A 20,310-nucleotide genomic window follows, 5' to 3' on the forward strand; every position below is an offset into this window, starting at 1 on the left:
GTCAGACATGGCTATCAACACTTCTTTTTCCGTCTCAGAAGAACAAAATTCTGAGACAAGTTCTTGGAGCAAATGGAAATTTATCCAAATGAAAATCAAATGCCAAGAGAATATTCTTTCTTTGGAATTCTTTCAGTTCTTCAGTTTAACCAGCTGGAATGAATTTTCAAGTAGCATTCTGTTCAGTCTTTTGAAACGAAGGGCTTTTCTGTTAATTGGAAAGCTATATTTCATCAAAGATAAAGACAGTGCTCTTGGCTTAGTGATTCTCTTTTATTTTTTTTAAGGGGGGACATTTTGTGGATATTTACCATAAACAGATTCCAGAACATGTATTTCAAGTACGAAAGACTGAACTGTAAGCCTACACGTCTAACTAAAGAAAAATGGGGAGAATTCAGATACCAGCATTATTCTAAGATCTGCATGAAAATTCACTATCACTGTGGTCCCTCCTGAGAGGAAAATTTAAGGAGGGAAAAAACTTAAAAGAAATTAACTTTCAGTATGGAATATTGATACAACTGAAGTTCCTGGTTTTTCTAAGGTAAATGAATTGGGTGAGTCAATGAATGTCAGGGTTCTTTACTGTGTTACTTTAACATGTCGCTGAGGCTGAGGCAGCATGGTCGATTTAGAGCAGAAGATTTAGAGCAGAAGAAAGGAAAATTCCCCAGGAAAAAAATATTTTTGAGACTCAGATTTTCAAAGCAATCCACCCTTCAGGCAGTACTTTCCACTTAATTGCTGATTAGTAATATACTAAATAAAGTTGTTACATTTAAATTTTAAATTGACACAAAATTAGGCAAACTAATTTATCACAAAGAATGTGGAAACTTTTTAAAAGGAATTAATTATACTGAAGTACTAAAGAAATAATTTCTCCAAGTTTCTTAAATGAATCACGCAATAGGTGGTCTGAATGACAATTTTATAGGAAAATCTATCTGTGATCTATTTACATACTTTAAGTCTGGCAATATGTATATGATAGGAATATTCAAAGAGGCTACATCACTGGGTTTTTTAACTATTTAAATTGCTGAGATAGATTTTTTAAAGGATGATGTGAAAGAAATATTTAACATAAACATTCCATAGACTCAAACATATTCTCTACCTTGAGATATAAGATGGCAGCTTATAGCAGCAGACAGCATGAGTTGGGAGTGGGCAGTGAGGAGGGAGGTTGAGTGTGAGTGTTACAAAAAAGATAAACACATCAATTCGTTTTTGAGATGGTCATTAATACTTTGAGAAGACTGATCTAAGGTGAAAATTTCAGGAGGACACTGCAATTTGACTAGGCAGGCTTCAAAGGGTTTTGAAACAATGAAGCCAGCCACGCCTGTCTAAATTTCTGAAGATATGCACTATCACATAAATCCCCCTATTATAAGTTTATAAACAGTACATAAAATAATCAAAATATCATATGCAGACTCATTTTCTTTCTTAAGGAAATAGTAATATTCATTTCACAAACTAGTCATGAATTTCATGGCAAAAGTAATGAAGAAAATTTGAGGGGATTTAAGACATGAAATTTGCCAATGCACCCTTTGACAGCAAGTGAAAATCAGAGTAAGTTTACATGCGTATCCAACAGAAACACTTGTATAAGACCCAAGATATAGTTCAAAACACATTATGCAAACAAGCTTAAAACAAGAAATTGTCAACGTGTAAATTAATGTGTGTGATTTAGTTTCCCAGAGTTTTATAATCTAACCTAACGTGGTGGATAGAATTTCAAAGTCAGGAGATTTTGCACTGAAGAAAGAAACACTGAAATTACTAATTTCAAATGAACTTTTAACCAAAAGGTAGTGGATCCAAGAGAAATAAGCCCACATAAAAGAATACTAAATTTAAAATAGCTATGTAATATAAATTGTTATGCCCTGCTATGTTTTGAAAATATTATAAAATAAAATACGGGATACCCTTTACTTTTATAATGAGTAAATTGTAATATTGCAAATAGTAAAAAATCTTCGGGTACTTTCTCCTCTTTGCACTCTCAACTGTTCTTTTAAAACTGATGATTTACAACAGGGAAACATCCTGGTATGCAATATCCAATATCTTTACCAGCTTCTTTTGGACTCCAGCTAATGTTCCTTTTGAATGCAGGGCATCCAGGCTAGGGTTCTGGGCAACAGAAGCAATGAGGTGGAATGGAGTTACCTTGGGTGACAGAGCCACGGAAACTTCTGTCAGGACGTAGAGCCAAAATTCAAAATTTCAGATCCTGAATCTTCAGTGAGTAATAAGATTATTTAAATAACAGAGGGGAAAAAAATCTGTAAAGGCTTATTGACAATAATCAGTTCATAAAGAAAGGAAAGGATTTGATTTGGAAAAAGAAGTTTCATTATGCTAAAGCAGATTATGGAAACATGGATTCTAAAAAACTGTGATTATTAATATTTATGAGGTTTGCTATAAAATGAAGTGATTTATAATAGGACTGCCTTCAAACCTCAGTGGAGTTTTAAAATTTAAATCCATACAGTTTTTCTTTCTCCTTTTTGGTATTAAGTGGCACAAAAGACAAAAATCTCTGATAATTTTATTAGGATTTCAAAAATGTAATGGTGATAGTTTAAAGGCAAAATAAAGTTTCTAAATTAGATATAAATGATATACTACATAAATAATTTCCAAGTTATAAAAATATTATATCCTACCTCTTTATGATTGTTGGGAGGGGTGGAAATACTGAAAAATAAATAGACCATGGCAATACAAAAGAAGAGAATAAAAAAGAAGAGATGAGAATGAAGTAAATGAATGGTGCTGGGACACAAAACATCTATTCTAAATTGCTGTTCAGTTCTGATGAGCAACTTGCCATTCAGAAAATTCAAATTTCAAGAGAATAAGTAGTATGTTCTAAACCTTAATTTTTATAAAACCCTTCTATTTTAATAAGTTATTCCATGCCTGGACACTTCCCTTGCCCCTTTTCTTCTGCTCAGTAGCTTACGTGTAAAATAAACAAGGATGCCATGTCACATCGTTCTCTTTGGAGATGCCACGTGGAGGCAGAAGGGTGCCGTGCTAAGAGTCCTCATTTTCCTCACTGTTAAACAGGGGTATAATAGAGATGACAGACACAGTGTTCCTACTCAGAAGGATGACTGGGACACAGAAGTGTTCACTGAATTTTAGTGACCGTTACTATTACTATATTTAAAACCAGAGCACCCAAGTCATCTTCACCTTGATTATTGCAACAAATTACCAATTGGGAGTTAAGGGGCACAGAGAGGAGAAACATAAATAATCAACCTAAGCAAAGGTTAGAAGAGTGAGGAAGGTTTTCCCTGAAGGGGTGACGTGGGCAGAGAATTAAATACTCAGTCTGAGTGACAGCAAAGGATGGTAAAGACTGCATTCTAGGTAAAAGTACCAAATACATGGGATCAGGAAATGTCGTGGGTTTGGTGAGTGAAGCGGAGAGGGGTGACTAGGAAGAGAAGTGGGAGGTCATCAAAGTGGATGACCAAGCAAGCAGGAGCCAGGTCAAAGAGGGCAAGGACTCCGAGTGCCATGTTAAGAAGCTTGGGTTTATCTGCTTTCAGCTCCTAAAATTTACACTCAGTGTCTTACCATCAGGACCGTCTTGTTTTGGAATTCCCAAAAGAGTGTGACACAAATAGATTGCATCTCCTATATTAACCCTTTTCAATTGGTGGCAAAATGCTATTTCAATCTTAATATATTTTCATGATCAGAGCTATCTTTGCAAAAATGGGTTCAATTTAATTTCCCAAATGAACAGCATTTAGTAGAGTATGTAATGATAAGCCAAATTATTTTTCTGTGAATAATTAATCAGAAGCATCTTGGAACTAAATAGAAATGCAATTGAATTGATTCATGTAGTAAACTACAGAGGAGATAAATTCAAGTAGCTTTAAATTTCAATTTGGAGAAATTAAGTTTCTACCTATTTGCAGAAAAAAAAAAGCTATTCATTCTTTCATATTTTCACTAGCTATGTTATAAATTCCTAGCTTAAAATAATAGCAAGAAAATAACTATTTCTGTTTTATTCAAACAAGAAGCAAAGAGACAAAAGGTTTAGATACATTTCAGATTAACTCCACTTGGTAGTCATATAGCTGAGAAGGAATTTGGCCTTATTGATTTTCAGTTGTGTTCTTCACCACGGAGTCGAGCTGTCCTGAGCTTATGTAGCTCACAATTCAAAGGCCTTTAAATATGTGTCTATACACTAGATCATAGTTGCTGAAGAAGATATACTGTAGCAATTTTCCCTCCTTTGCAAACTTCCCCCAGTGATATCTCAACTAAAAAGAAGCAAAGGTGCAATTTTTATCCTCTATACCTAAAAATCAAGTCCAACTCTAGGTTAAAGAATCATTAGATTAATGCCATTTTCATACCATTCATACTTTTTTCAAGGTAAAAAACCATTGGGTTTCCATTTGAATTTCATCCCATACCCAAAAAAGAGAAAAGACCTAGCAATAAATTTTATGTTTTTAATGGGATGTCTATTTAATTGGTTTGAATCATAGACTCAGTGATATTTAGTCCTCAGTCTAGAATGTGGGATCCATTTTTAGCTTTTTGAGAAAAATTCTGCTTGGAGTTACGTGAAGCTCAATGGCTCCCCTTTGTGGTGTCTTGCAAGAAATTCACCAAGAAGCAGCTTTTATAAAGACCAGTGCATAGATATTTCTAAACACCCAGAAAAGCAAGAACTGATATTTACAATTTGAATTTCTCAATAAATAAGATATTTGTGATTCTAGAGAGAAAGATTCTTTTATTCATAGCCCCATTACATTTAAAAGGGTAATTTAGCACTTTCTATAGTCCATATTTTCACTTGGAACTTAAATATGTAACTTAGGAAAAATAATTCAGGATCATTTTCTTCTCTCTTTGTTCTTTTTTACATGTTTATTCTTTTTAGTTCCTATTTCTATCTAACGGTTTTAAAAATCTTCAACTAATTTTCATTTTGTATCTAGGTGTCTATTTCAAATAATCAGAAAACTTACTTTAAAAATTAGTAGCTACAGGGGCCGGCCCCGTGGCCAAGCGGTTAAGTTTCTCCGCTTAAGTCACTCCACTTCGGCGGCCGAGGGTTTCACAGGTTCAGATCCTGGGTGCGGACATGACACCACTCATCAGGCCATGCTGAGGCCGCATCCCACACGCCACAACTAGAAGGACCCACAACTAAAATATACAATTATGTACTGGAGGGATTTGGGGAGAAAAAGCAAAAAAATAAAATAAAATGAAGATTGGCAACGGTTGTTAGCTCAGGTGCCAGTCTTTACCAAAAAAAAAAAAAAATTAGTAGCTACAGTAAGTCAAAAAACAAATCTGATATCCATTGGGAAAAAAACACAAGAAGTCAAATGAGAAACCATGCGATGTGAAATAAATTTTGAGAGTGTATGTTAAAAGAAATTGGGTCTTGTATTGATCCACAGCTGTGGTTCTTAAATGTGGCTTCATTTCAGAATAAACTCAAGGTGAACTTGCTATTAACCTCAGTTTCCTAGACCAGAAGAACTACTGAATCATAATCTCCAGGGGTGGAGGCCTAGGAATCTGTATTTTTCAAAGTCACCTATGTTTGGAAACCTCGTCTGCAGATGGCTTATGTGAATGACTATATATTTTTGTATTAATAGGAAATAATTTCATTAACTCAAAAATGTCAATCACCTATTCAATTATAAGATACTACTTGTAATGAAATTTTAAATAATAAGTACCTATATGGTCTGCACAGAGATTTTAGCTACTCTTTTAAAAGTTAGGGTTCAAAAATAAGTACCAGTCACTGCCTGTGGATTCTTATTACTCCTTCTATGGATTCTTATTACTTACACAAGTATTTCTGAAATAGGTATTTCACATTTCAAAATCCTATTGGCATTTTCTAAACGAGTCACAGAAACATCTGAACTCTGCCCTGCTCTCAGATTCTGATACTTGCCCTTCTCCAGTTTTCAGTACCACTGATCCTCAGGACAAATTCCCAACATGGCAATCGAGTCCTGTATATCATTCCAGCTCCTCTGGGTAATATCCTATATATAGACTCTGATCAAAACAAGGAAGTCTACTTTCAGTCCCCCAGATTCACCACGTCCTTGTATGCCTTCATGCCATCGACATATTGTTCACTGCCCCACATGTCCTTCTTCCCTCATCAGCCTGGCAAACTCTCCCTCATTCTTTAAGGCTCAGCACGAACATCACCTCATCTGGGGAGTCTTTTTCAATCTCCATTGGGAGAGTTCAATGCTTTCAGCGCTGTGTTCCCAATAGGATTGTGTGCATGCCTCTATTTTAGCATTAGCTTGTAACTAATTATTGTGCCTGTCTCCATATCTCACTTGTATCCTCAAGTTTTAGCTTTTTTGCCATCGAGTAGAGGCTTAATTCGTGTTGGTGTAATGAGTTAATAACATTAGCTTTCATTTCTCTCATGATTAATGTGTGCCACACACCATGGTAAGTGCTTTACAAGCATCATGTGTAATCCTTACAAAGTTTAGCAAGTAGTAATGATTATCCACATTTAAATATGACAGTTAATCCTGAGGGATTTCAACAACTTGTCAAAAGTCACACAACTAGTTGGTGGCAGATCTAGAATTTGAACACCGTGTTTTCTGACTCTAAAGGCAGTGTTTTTAGACATTATACCGTAGTGCTTCCCTGCAAGGGCTCGGATTGTACTTGATTACTAATAGCAACTTCTCTTTGATGGTTTCTATCCAGACACCACCCTCATAGCTGCAACATTAAGGGAAGATGAACATTATTTTAATCATTGGAACGTTCTACAACCCAATTGTGGCAGACGTGCATGTGCACACATATAATCGGAGAACAACAAAACACAAATATGTATATAAGATTGTGATAACTGGAATGCTTAGTTATCACAAAATTATTTTTAAAAAGTATAAAAATAGCTATTGACCACATCAAGGAAAAGTCACCAGAATAGAAAAAGAAGTTGCCTTTAATGAAAACCTTACAAAATTTCCCAAATTGCACGTGATTTTTAATGGACTATGGCCACTCTTTTGCATTTCTATTTTATTTCTTGGACAAGAGGAAAATATATCAGTTATGCAAAAGGATAGTGTTTCCAACCACTAACACATGGCCTGTAAAAAATAATAATCCCATTTTCCCATTGTGTAATAGCCCTTCGTTGGGCAAGAACAATGTACAATGCGCCAGTTTACCGTTACTTTACTCGAGCCTCCCCTTTCACTCACTGCCCAGACTAAATAGCTATTCCATGGATAATAAAACTATAAGACTGAGTTTCGAGCTACTTCCAAAAATGTTTCTGCCTGTCTTAAGAAATAATCATATCAGTTTGCTAATAAGCAGAAATGCAGTGTAAGTTGAGTATGTTGTCACATGTGACTAAAAAACATGTAAATCAATCTGTGACCAAGAAAGAAACAATATAGTTCTCATATATCCAAAACATTAAAGTTGGGATCACAGCAGTAAGATGTTGGACCGTCATCAAGAGAACAATATGAAACGCTGAACTTTTGGATGATTTCCATAAAAATAACATTTTGTTTGGGGTAGGTAATTTTTGGGGAACTTTGGAATGGTTTTCACTGACGATTTTTTTTAGAATTGAACTTGAACACCTCCGAAATTATTCTCAAAATGGAAATATTATGTAATATAACTTTTGCAGCCATGCCCTTCTGAAAACCAAGCACATACCATGAAAATCAACATTTCTCTCTTTCAGTTTGTGCAGCTTTACGAAAATTAAATTATGCTATATATTCAGGAAGGTAAATTTACTCTTCAATTTTATCTTGTTTAGTTACCAAGTTCAAGTTACCATTTCAAATGTGTAGGAATTTAAGGCAGTGTGGAAAAAAGAACCCAACGTGGATCCTTTCTGTAGAAATCTTATCAATCTAGCAATATTCTTTTAAGGGAAAAGAATAATGGAACTGGTGAATCAGTGTACAACTCGTTCCGACCTAGGCATAATAGCTGATTCTAATGTTTTGTTGTTCACCTTTACATATCTAAAACAATTTCACTGATATTTGTTTTATGGTGGTCTGAATTCTCATTTTTGTTAACTGTCCTATGAAAGTCCAGAATTTGGAGGTGTGTTATGTTGAGCCCACAAGGCAAGTTTTCATAAAGTAACTGGAAGGTTTTGTAAACATAGTCTCAGACAAAGCTAGTTGTGGCATAAAAGTCATTAACCCAAGGAGATTGTTTTGGCTGAGTGTACATATGCAATATTAATAATATTGCTCCCTAGGTTTCTGTAACCAGAGCTCAAGAAAAGGAAAGCCAAACCACTGAATTCAACATTTGCAGCCTATTTCAGGACATGAAAATATTTTGCTTCTGTCGTGCAAATAATTTCTCCAAAATACCTTTGTCCAAAGTGACTTTTTGTAGACAGAGGCTAATTTCAAATTTTACATGATTTGGTATGTGGGGATATGCAGTATCAGCATTTGTCCCACATAAGGAATAGTTGGTTCCTAGATTTCATTTACTACGACATTGATCTAAGTCAGCAATTTCTCATTGGGATATATGTATTAATGGATGTTACTAAAATCATGCTCTCAGAAATTATTTTACACTGTAGATCGTATATGTAAAATGTTTACATGATAATATAATTCACTATTCAGAAATAAGTTTTAAAAATTCATCCATTGTGGTGCCAGGCTCATGCACTTTGATCAAATTACTCTCTTCCTCTACAATTCTCAGCGCTTCTCCAATGTGAACAGAATGAAACTACCATATATTAATTGCTTCATTATATTTTGTATGCATTTCATGTTTACATTCCTTGAAATATCGTATACAGTTAATAAAGAGTAGCTGAGTGAGTGATGGAAGTAGGAGATATTTGGTATTTATGCATATAGTATGCAACTTAAGAGAAATTTAACTCGTTTTTAAAAACTTAGAATAACCAAATAGAACATAATTAAATGTATTTTTTTAAAGGCATATCCTTTCATTTCAGGAAAAAAAGGAAGGGAGAGGAAAAGAAAAAAACTTAATAAAGAAGAGAGTAAGGATGCAATACCTGATAACAAAGGTCTGGAACCCAGCAGAGAAACCCCAGAACAGCGAGAAAACAAAGACAAACAGCAGCAGAAGAAGAGAAAGCTCCAAGATAAACCACAGAAATCGGTATCAGTCAGCACTGTACACTAGAGGGTCCCCCGCGATTGCTGTAGACTCGTGATGCTGCTATCTCAACCAGATGCCCAGGACAGGTGCTCTAGCCGCTAGGACCACAAATGGACAACGTGTCAGTTACTGCTCAGTCTAAACAACATTCTGAATAGTTGCTATATTCTTCATACAAGCATAGCTAACAACAAAGAACCAAAAGTTCAAAGAAGGGACGCTTTCAAATAGTTACCTTACGTGCATTGTTAAGAGACAAGAAATTTTGTACATAATTATCAATAGGCTATATGACGTAACAACTTAATGATGACATCTGGAGAAGCAACATCTTTTCCCTATAGAAATATTTTTCAAGCTATTGTTCTAAGAAGCAAAAGATAGTTCTGCAAATTCAAAGATGCAGTGTCCCTTCAAAACAGATAAGAGATCAGGGGAGAGAAATAGCTTTCAAAAAGATAGTCTTGTTTTGTCCAGGAGGTGTAGCGAGTGCTCAGATGTTAGGGCCTGGCATTTGGAGTCATAGGAATTATCAGCACAGAAACAACTGTTTTAAGATTGGTTCGATTGCCCTCATCCTGTCCTTCTGCAAGAAGCATGAGAGTGCACAGCAGAGTTCAATATACTGTATGGGATTGGAGAAAGGGAAAATGTGGAAGAAACCATAGAATTGGAGCTGACTTTTGTGCGTTACAAAACTGTGAAGGGTTCTGATTACCTGGCACAGGTCTCCAATCTATGTCATCACTGTGTGGTTCAGCCTCTGCTACCCCTCGGGTTATATAAGCTGTACACATGTACCTGTAACTTACTTCCAGAAAGAAAATCATACTTATCAGAAGAAATTTCTGATTTCATAGAAAACAAAAACTAGAGCAAAGAGGATGTAACACGTTTGCAAAGTCATGTGTTTTCTTTCTCTCTCAACGAGGGAAAAACAATTTTATTACCTGCTTAATGGTCCACCTGGAACTAAAAGGGGTACTACTTTCTAACAAGGTGTATCTAGTAGGGGGAAAGCCACCACAATAAATATATTTGTTGATAGTTTTTAAAGTTTTGTTCATTTTGTTTTGTTGTTTGTTTCATTGGAAAATTGTTACTCTTAGAGACTCATGAATTAGGAAAGAGGATTCTGTATGCTATGTAATTCAGAACATATTACATTTTCTCAGTGTTTGCTTTTCAAATTCACCTTTTTCTGAGCCGATGGAGATTTACTTATAGGGTATTAGGAACTATTTATTCAACTTTTTTCTTATTTTAATCAACAAAATTCTAGTTATAGACATATGGTCCGCCCTGAATGATTTCATTGCTCCCCCTTCATTGCTTAGAAGTTAGCGTCTTTTCTTGTATGTGGGTTCCTCCTGCATCTGGAACATTGGCCTTTTCCTCTCCATATTTTGTCAGTCTGTGGATGTCTTTGGGGGACTGAAGTCACCCTAGCTGAAGGCCTTACCAATGTTTCACGGAGGACACAGCCAGCCCAGGGCAGGTGGAGGCATCTTTGAGTGTGCAGCACAGAATCTTATGACCCACCTTAACCTTCTGCTTGTAATGGAAGAATGCACAGCTGCTCCGTCCACCATGCTTCCTAGCCCTCTAAAGACCCCTGCTTTTTGAAGAATTTGCAGTGGAATTTGGCTTCTGGCTGCCTATCTGTGGTCACTCTTTCTCCACCAACTGTACTGTTCATGTGAACTGCTTGGCTTAATTCATTTTCCACTTCTCTTTTTCTCTTCTAAGATATAAAATTTTTGAATGATGTATTCCTATTTCTTACTCTGGTGTTTTCTTTCCTCGTCCACATGAGATAAGTATTTCAACTAACTAGATCTGTTCCCAATGTATAAAATAATTCTATCTTCAACTACAACTTATGTTACCAAGGAGAAACAAACCTTTCTCTACGGAACTGTCAGTTGGAAATATATTCCCATGTTCTAGAACTTTTGGATGGTTTCAAATACCATCTTTGTCCTCAGTCTTATCTAGTCAAGCATAAGTGGCCAAATTATTTTGTGTGTCTTTCTATATTTATCAGTCTTCATTCTTTCAACAAGCAATTACTGGGAAGGTCTATGCCTGCATATGCAGTGCTGGAAAATGGTTAAATAAACCAGGACACAATTGTGGCAAATGACTCTTCCCACGTGTTTTGACTCAAGGCTTTTACCCTGTGGTCCTCCAGACTATGGCAGATGACCTAAACCTTTGATGTAGCACTTAAATAAAAGTAGAATTATTGCAAAGGAAAAAGAAATTAAAGCTAACATGAATATTCATTCATTGTGTGTAAATGAAGACAAATATAACATCAATTTAACTATAATCCTCAATCCACCTGTAATAGATCTTTAGGCACATGGAATCATTATGATCTTCAAACCAGCAGCTTACTTAACTTTGAGAGAAAACTCGTGATCGACTTCTGGGAAAGTTCCCGCAATAGTCACCCACAGGAGGCACTAACTTTCTGCTTTGATTCTGTCGCCATGATCTGGTAAACTGTTGATGGTAACAGATGACCGGTAAATTCTTGACACAAAGAGAATTGAGCATGCAGCAACACAGATCTGTCTATGTCTGTTCCACACCCCTGCTCTGATCTCCAAATTCCACTTTATAACTGAGGGGAGGTCTCTGTTAGGCTGTTAGGTTCCAGTCCTGGCTGTTCATGATCAACCATTGGCAAATCATGTAACTGCTCTGGGCCCCCTTTTCTTCTGTGCAACATGGAAGGAGAGGGATGGAGATGGCCATTGTAGCCCCAGGCAGGGGAGCACTGGATCCTCTGTTGGTTCAGGGTGATGCCTCTAACGAGTCCTCATTAGTGACAGTATCCTGTGTCCCCCAACCTTGCTTTCCCCAAAGTGGAAATGCGTAGGCTCTTAGAGGATACAGATTGAACTACACTGCTCTGATGTTATTGAATTAAAAGTTGTTCACATTGGTGATTAGTAAAATATTGAAATGACTAACATTGAGAAGGAAGAAAGGAATATATAAGTAGGGCTAATGCCAGGAATAGAGGCTGATCCCCACAAAGGGAGACAGCAAAGAAAGTAGGAAGTGCACCATGGCTAAAGTTGGACAGCCTGGCTTAGCCCCCAGTTCTGTCCCTTAAGTGGTCATAACTTGTGTTACTTGGGCAAATTGTGTGGTGTCTCAGAGCCTCCATTCCTCATCCGCAAAATGAAAGTGGCAACACCTATCTTTCAAGGTTTTTAAGAGAATTAAAAAGTTCATCACCCCAAATAATAACTAGACTTTATCGAAATAAATATCAGTAAAAACTCAGGACTAATTCCACAAGTCACACATACAAATCAGTTTTCCTTGATTAATAAAATGTGATGATATCCATATGAGTGTACACGTGATAATTTCAAGGAATAAGTATATATGTGAGAATCACAGAAATGAAATGACTAACAGTAACTAAAATGTGAATGCTACCAGTTTTGTCTTGGATCCTCTTAAAATTAAGAAATTATTTATTCTTTAAAGTATGCATTTTTATAAATAGGCATAAACAAAGACACTCCATCTTTCTCATGGATATATTTTAATAGCAGAGGAACTGACTAGACTCTTTTCAATACAACTGCAACTATTCCTGGGCAAATTCACAGGAAAAGGCCTCTTTTAAGGCTGATTTATTACAAACAGGGTGTTACTTCTTGTAACACAAAGAGAGTTTGTCTGAAAGCCAATATAAATCCATCCTCCACTGAAAAAATAAGATTAAATAAAGCTGGAGGTCGGATCAATTGAGACTTTTCCCATTTCAAGCAATAACACTTCATCTCACTAGTAGGTGTGTTATCATTTTATTATATTTCTAGATTTATTAGAAAAGAGAAAACAAAAAAAAATTGTCTGTACCTCCTTTATGCTAGCCACTTACCCTTTGACTAAGTATATTATTTAATTTTCCCAAAAGCCCTCTGAGAGAGTTGTTGATATCCTTGTTTTACAAATGAGGAAACTGAAGCACACAGAAGTACCTAAAGTCACACAACCAGCAACCAGTGAGCCTGGAAATCACTCCCTGCTCTGGCTGACTCCAAAGCCTATGCTCCTTCCCTGACATCTTATCCTTTAAAATCATACTTGTTATTGTTCCAAGAATGTCCATGACACACATAATAGAAGTATTCTCCTGTGATCTGAACTAGTCCTTCATGAAGAAGCCTGAGAAGTCATATCAAAGAAGCCTCAACCCAGGATAAGACTCTGAATCGGAACTCAAATGTGACTGTGTGTATGAGTGTGTGTGTGTGTCTGGGTGTGTCTGTGTATCTGTCTGTGCATCTGTATGTCTGTGTGTGAGTTCCAGAGGGCCTGTGGGCTGGCTGGTGGGGCAGTGAATGGGAGAAGGCAAGCGTGTTAAGCAGAAAAAGGAAAGGAAAAGGAAAAATGAGAATTACGTGGCATCATAAAAAGACCAAAGTTCAGACACAAAGGGGGAACAGTAGGTATGGCTCCTTGGGAAAGTCCTGGATTGCTATAGCCCTTTATGATATGGACTGACTTTCAGTTCAGTTGTCTTCCAGTGTAAGCAGGATATTTACCAACACTGTCATCTTTTCCCTGATTCCTTGTTCCAAATTGCAATGACATAGGAAGAAACATTAGTAGATCTTCTTTACTGTGGGAACTACCAAAATAACTTTCTTTGGATATGCCGCACTTTCGCCCGGCTACTTCAGACATTCAATATCAATATTTTAATTGTAACACACCCTTCCTTGCCCATCTTTCACTAAAGTAATTCAGAGAGCAACATGTCCTCATACAAACAGGTAAAAAAAAAAAAAAATGAAGGAAGGGATGAAGGAATGGAGGGAAGGAAGGAAGAAAGAAGGAAGGCAGGAAAAAAATAGTAACCACTTTTATTCATATTCATTATAATACAGTCATAAGAGAACCTCAACCAGTAGGAATATTCTATTAGCTGGAAAATTGGCAACAGGATAATTTCAGAAGACAGAATTACATGATCATAAAATGATCTGATATACCAACAGTCTGAAAAATACCCTACGCTTCTATATCCACAGTTGTGTGCAATGAAATGATGTTGAGACAATCCAAGATATTGAATTATCTACTGAAGATTAAGTTTTACTTTTAAAAATATAGAATTAGCAAATGCATAGAAAAGTTTTTAAAAGAAGCTGAATAATAACTATAGTTATCAAAGTTTTCTGGTTAATTGAGGTTTAACTGATGTACTAACTTTTGTGCTGTTAATATCAGTTGCTATTTTAGTTATCTCTATCAAATATCCATCTCAAACAGATTTGAAGTAAGAAGTAGATTTTTTCAATGAATTATCAGCTCAGTAAAAATTTTACAGAGGCATCTACTTTATAATAAAACCGGAAATAATACAATACATTTATAAGTGCTTTGAAATTGTAAAGGATCATAAATACATAAGCTGCTATTGTTGCTAGCCAACACTAACTGTAGCAACAGAGTGCCATCTTTTCTCCATTCCTCACACTGTTGACCTCACCAGAGACTTGACTCTTAGAGGAAATTATCCACATCCTTCTCAAGAAGGAGTTAATAAAAGTACTAATTCCTGAGGTGACCATATATTTGAAAATGCAGCATGCAGCCTTTCCTTCTGACATAATTTTTCTGTAGCTACTGGCATGGAGCTACTTCAAAAGTGGGGCAGCAGGCACCTCTTCACTTTGTGCATTTTGTGGTGCCCAAACACAATAACATAAGCTACCACTAAATCTTGAATCTATGCCAGAGACATTTTTGAGTCAGTGGATGCTATGATGTGTGAGCTCTCTCTTCTCAGACCATGCACACCTTTGGTTGGTCTCAACCTCCCAAGAGGTAGGCCACACAGCTCAGTCAACCATCTGGCCATGACAGTCTCAAAATTTGGGACAAAAAAGAAAATGTGTGATTCCCAAAAGAATGGAGGCCTTTACTTTCATCCTTGTAGCTACTCAGTGACAACCATGTACTGCCTCTCCCCAAGAATATTATGCAAAAAATTTAAAGAAAAAAAAGCCATGCTCCTAGCCTTGGCACCCTGGGCTCCCCACGGTGGCGGTGTCAAGTGTCCTGGCCTTTGGCCTCTTTGCCTGCTTTGTTCCCGTACTTTGCTCGTTGATATTTTTTGGTTGGCTAATTTGAGAAGGAAAAAAACTACCTAATGATCTAAAAATTAACCAAGAATAAGTTGGAGAAGAAACAATTTAGTAAGTTCCTCTACTTTTAATATAAAACTAAGGAAAGAATATTATTTATGCTTCTTAAAGCGGCAGTTTCATAAAACAAAACCAAAGGAAACTAGCAAAACAAAAGTAAAAATGCTTGGTTTTTAACATCCAAGGGATTTTCCTCATGTGCTAACTATTTAGAAGCAGGTCCTATTTATCACTAAGTTTGCTCCTACTGATCTTTTTCCCATAGCAAAAAATTATTATGACTTACTTTAGGAACACACTGAATGCTACAGGAAAATAGATTTTAGTTTTATCCAAACCAGCGGTGAGAATAATTTATGATTCCAAAAACACATAGACAAGCAGAGTCAGTTTAGGAAAGTGACTCATTTTCATGCAGATGAATTCTAGCTTTCTTGATTGCTATCCTAGCGTCCTTTCAAATGTTGGAGTTTTTAGGGTGGGAGGGGGGAAGAATGAATTATTGTGGTAAACCAATATTTCCGCTTGTTGACTGTGGAATATTTAAAGCATAGCTTAATATGCAACATGTGCAAGGGTCAAGAGAATAGAGCTTAATTTGTTTGCATATGATCCGATCAAATCCAAAATGATATTTATAGAAAGGAAGAGATCATAAGCATGTGCTATTCCAGGTCTCCAGATTTTCCAAATTTATTAGGAAAATTATCCTTCTCACAATCATCAGAATAGATTGGTCACAGACATTCCTACATGCCTAAGCAATTTGAAATTTAGAGCCAGTATCGGTTTCCTTGCCTCTACTCTTTCCACTCCCCAAAACAACCAGTCAATTAGATAATAAATAAACTAAGCCCAAACTGACAAAGAATAATCAAAAATTAAGAAACTTAAAGAGAAATTACCATAGAAAAGCATCACTTGTTTCAGGTTTAATACAGTCACTTTGGGAAATGAACCTAAAACCAGTCGGTAGAAATACTTCCTATCTGTCTTAGTGCATTTGGGCTGCTATAACAAAATACCAGAGACTGGCTAGCTTATAGACAACACTTGTGGAGGCTTGAAGTCCAAGATCAAGGCACTGGCATTGGGTGTCTTGTGAGGGCCCACTTACTGGTTCAAAGATGGCACCTTCTTGCTGTGTTCTCACACGGTGGAATGAGCTAGGGAGCTCTCTGGAGCCTCTTTTATAAGGGCACTAATCCCAATCAGAAGGGCTTCACCCTCATGACCTAAGCACCTCCCGGTGGTCCCACCTCCTAACACCATCACATTGGGCACTAGGATTTCAGCATATGAACTTGGGGGAGTACACATTCAGACCATAGCACCATCCATTACTGAGGTATCATTTAAATAAATAATCAGACTATAGATTCTGCCATCCTTATTGTACAGCTAATTAGCAACAGTGCTTTGAAGGGCCAATACACCTACCCAACTAGACTTAGCATTTTCACATATATAGGCTATGTAAATACTCTCCGAAAATTTTCGATCAACTTGCTAGGTAGAGGTTAAAAGCTTCGTGTTATAATGTAATAATTGCTCTACCAATCCTGGCATCCATAGTAAGTATTAACGTTTTCCAGTCTGTAAAAATGCTAACAAAACATATTATTGCTTTTATAGTTATACAACTTTATAAGTTTTGATACCAAAAAAAACCCCCAGGAAATGTGAAAATACAGGAGCCTAACTTTGCACAGATAAAGTAATTTAATTATCAGTTTGAAGGAAAACCTCTTTATCCGTAAAAAAAATCATGACTGAACTTCGAACCAGCTAGCAAAACTATGGTCTTGATCTGCTACCCAAGCAGCGTTTCAAAAGCTTGAAAAAAATGCAGTGTACCTTCGAGTAGCATTTCAATAGGAGAAGCAGCCGCGCGGAAGGTTATTCTAGATCCTCCAAGAAATGGTAGCATATTGTCCTGCTTTTTCTTGTGTCGCTTGAAACACGATACAAAACTCAAGCAGTAAGTTAAAAATGAATTGAGAATGCTTCAGAAAACAAATTCCTTCCCAAATCACTTCTTAAAGCGTGGAGAGAAGAATAATGCTAAACTGGAGGAAAATAATTAAAAATGGAATCCCCTATAGCATATTCTAATTTGCAAGATGAAGCCTCATTCTTACTGCAAAGCGCTGCGTTATGTCCCTAAACACACCACAGCAGCCCTCATCCAAAATGTCCCAGCGCGTCCCCAGCCTTCCCGGGAGATCACATTTCCGGCTTCTATTTTGCAACGTCCCCAGTTTGCACTCCCACAGACTCAGCGCTGCATTTCCCAATAGAAAGACCAAGCACCTTCTGAGGAACTCGGCAAAGCAGAGGTAAGGAAAAACAATTTTAGAAAACAACACTACTTAATTTTACCAAAGTGGCATTGAGGTCATCACAATGGGAAAAATGAGAACTTGGTTGAACTTTCTGATGCTGGTTTTACCGTTTAATATTGTTGTATTTTGCAACACATAAAGGAAAGGGATAACAGAATCTTGCAGTCCCTGGGGCCTCCAAATCTTGATGGAGCGCCACTGCACAAACACACCACCTCCGACCCCACCGCCCCCTGCCCACTGGCCAGTACTGAGCCTGGTTTGAGAAGCACCAGTGATTCTATGAAAACACAACAAACTGCTCTCTATCCTGGTGCCTTGGGAAAATCTCCAGTTTCGCTGTTGACAGGAGCCAGATTTGTAAGCAAATGTACCAAGGCCCACTCACCCATCCTGCCTTGGGTTTCTCTCATTGCCTGTGCACGGTAACACGCCAGGAGCTCGAGTCTTTCTCACAGGGTCAATCATGTAAAACCTTACAGGAGTAAAGGAAAAAGAAAAGAAAAGAACAGAGTCCTCATAATGAAAGGAAATGAAAGGCATACTAGAGACACAGTGGAGAAAACCAGCCACACCCGTTCTTTCTGGTGCCGTGTAGCTTCAACCCACACCCAAAGTAAATTGTCCTCACTTCAAGAAGCTGTCTCCCTATAAATAAACTGACCAATGTATCTTTAAAACATAAATGGCTTGGGCTGTCATAATAAACATTGCAAAATAAACACGACATAACATCTGGAGGCAGAGCTTTGGATGGGCTGGGGGGAGAGAGAAGGCTAACTTTTCTCAGTTCTGTTAATAAAGTGCGGCTTTTATTTTTTAAATTGAGGAAATGCTTTCCATTATTGACCAAATACAAACCAAAGATGTACTGATTTTACTTTAAAGTCCCAAAGAATGTAATACTGTCTGCACACAACATCTTTCCACAAATTAGGCTAATCTTCTTAGGGATATTTTAATTCTCTTGTTTTCTATTATTTAAAACTAGGAAAATAAGCATTCGGTTGCTAAGCCAGTTCATTTAGATATGAAAATGGTTCCTATTTAGTTGTAATTATTCTTAGTACTGGTAGACAAGAAAGCTACCCTCTTTTTGCCATGGGAAACTAAAATCTCCAATGTAATATACTAGGAAAATGCACCACTTCCATTGTAAGGGAATATTATAGTAATTATTACATTTCATTGTTGCTAATCACTGCAGTCACAAGCAAAAAGACTCAGTTTCGTGTGCTTCTTATATGCATCCAACTTGTGTGTAGTGATCTCATTCCATTAATATTTATAGAGAACAATGGTCAGGCTCTCTTTCTGCATAAAATAATTAGGTGGAACGCTTGAGTCTCTCTTAGTATATTTAAGAATTATTATGTAGCTATTTGCCCAGGAGTCACTCTGCTTGTTTTAATGCAATGCTCTGATAAAATGTTTATAGGTGACATAGTAAGCATTGCACGTCCAATGCCAAAGGAACGAAAGCATTAGAAACTTATGTAATTTGTGAGTAAATTGTAATACTTCCTAAAAAATATTTATGCCTAATTTATAGTAAATAATAATAATAAGCAGATAAATTGTTCCAAACTTATATACTCTCACTTATTTTTTGTTCCTAGTTCATAAATCTTGATTAAAAAAAAATGAAGCAAATCTGTTAATTACAGGTATTATATTGTAAGGATATTTAATCTCATATATGTGTTTTTTAAAAGTGTACTTATTTCTCTTTCCACAGGGAGGACTGTCTGGCGGAGGAAAACTGCTGGGATGCGGCGTGAGAGATCATCTCGTCCGCTAACAGTCTTCTCCTGATGACACATATTTATTGTATTTCTCACATGTAGCCTACAGTATATGAGCAAAATGGAGAACTGAGTTTTCCTTTTAAAAAAAGGTTCTCTTTTGAAAATAACAGTCATTTCCTTACATCTTTTCTTTCTTTCTTTTTCTGATTAACCAAAATGCCATTTCTAGTCGAGCTGCACAAAGGATGTTCTAAATTCTAGTCTTTCTTTCATCAGATATTGAAAACGTCGGAGGTAGGTCAAATTTACCCAGACTACAAGTTGTAATAAATTTAAAAGAATCAGCTTCGATGATTAACCATTTCCTCTCTTTCAAGAAACAAAAATTCAGGAAACAAAACAAAAATTCATTCATATTGCAAGTTTCAAAAACAACATTTTCTTTTCATTCTGCAAGCTCCTTTTAAATGTGACAAAATAAAACATATTCAGCCAAAAACAAATATTCCGTATAACTCAGCAGAAAGGAAGGGATAGGAAGTACAAACCTGGGGGGCACAGTGCTAGCCTTTATGCACAAACCCTCCCTCGGTCCCCGTGACAGCCTTCTTCAGTGACTCCTGGCTTCTATTTCTCTCCCATCGAGTAGACCGCATTCAACTGCATCACCAAACAATGCAAATGCACTTCAGAAGAAACAGCCAAGATGAATAGCTAGACTGAATCATTGGAGAACGCTGGGAAATAAGTCTTGGGTTGTCTTATGGAGTGAGAGTTAGTAAAAACAGCACAGGCGTT

The 20,310-nt window shown here is 36.7% G+C and overlaps 1 protein-coding gene across 2 annotated transcripts in view; it reads left to right on the forward strand.

The window, feature by feature from the left end:
- The window catches only part of RSPO3 (R-spondin 3), an 88,934-nt gene extending 69,073 nt beyond the window's left edge, over positions 1-19,861 (forward strand). Inside the window, exon 5 of one of the 2 annotated variants that reach the window (XM_008544686.2) lies at positions 9,062-10,287. In XM_008544686.2, coding sequence (XP_008542908.1) covers positions 9,062-9,255 — 194 coding nt within the window. In that variant the 3' untranslated portion in view covers positions 9,256-10,287. Of the gene's footprint in view, positions 1-9,061; positions 10,288-19,502 lie in introns of those variants that run through there. The other variant, XM_070559355.1, reaches the window with a different exon arrangement.
- Positions 19,862-20,310: the final 449 nt, after the last annotated feature.

The sequence above is a fragment of the Equus przewalskii genome, chromosome 9, assembly GCF_037783145.1.
Source record: "Equus przewalskii isolate Varuska chromosome 9, EquPr2, whole genome shotgun sequence".
In the NCBI taxonomy this organism is placed as follows: Eukaryota; Metazoa; Chordata; class Mammalia; order Perissodactyla; family Equidae; genus Equus; species Equus przewalskii.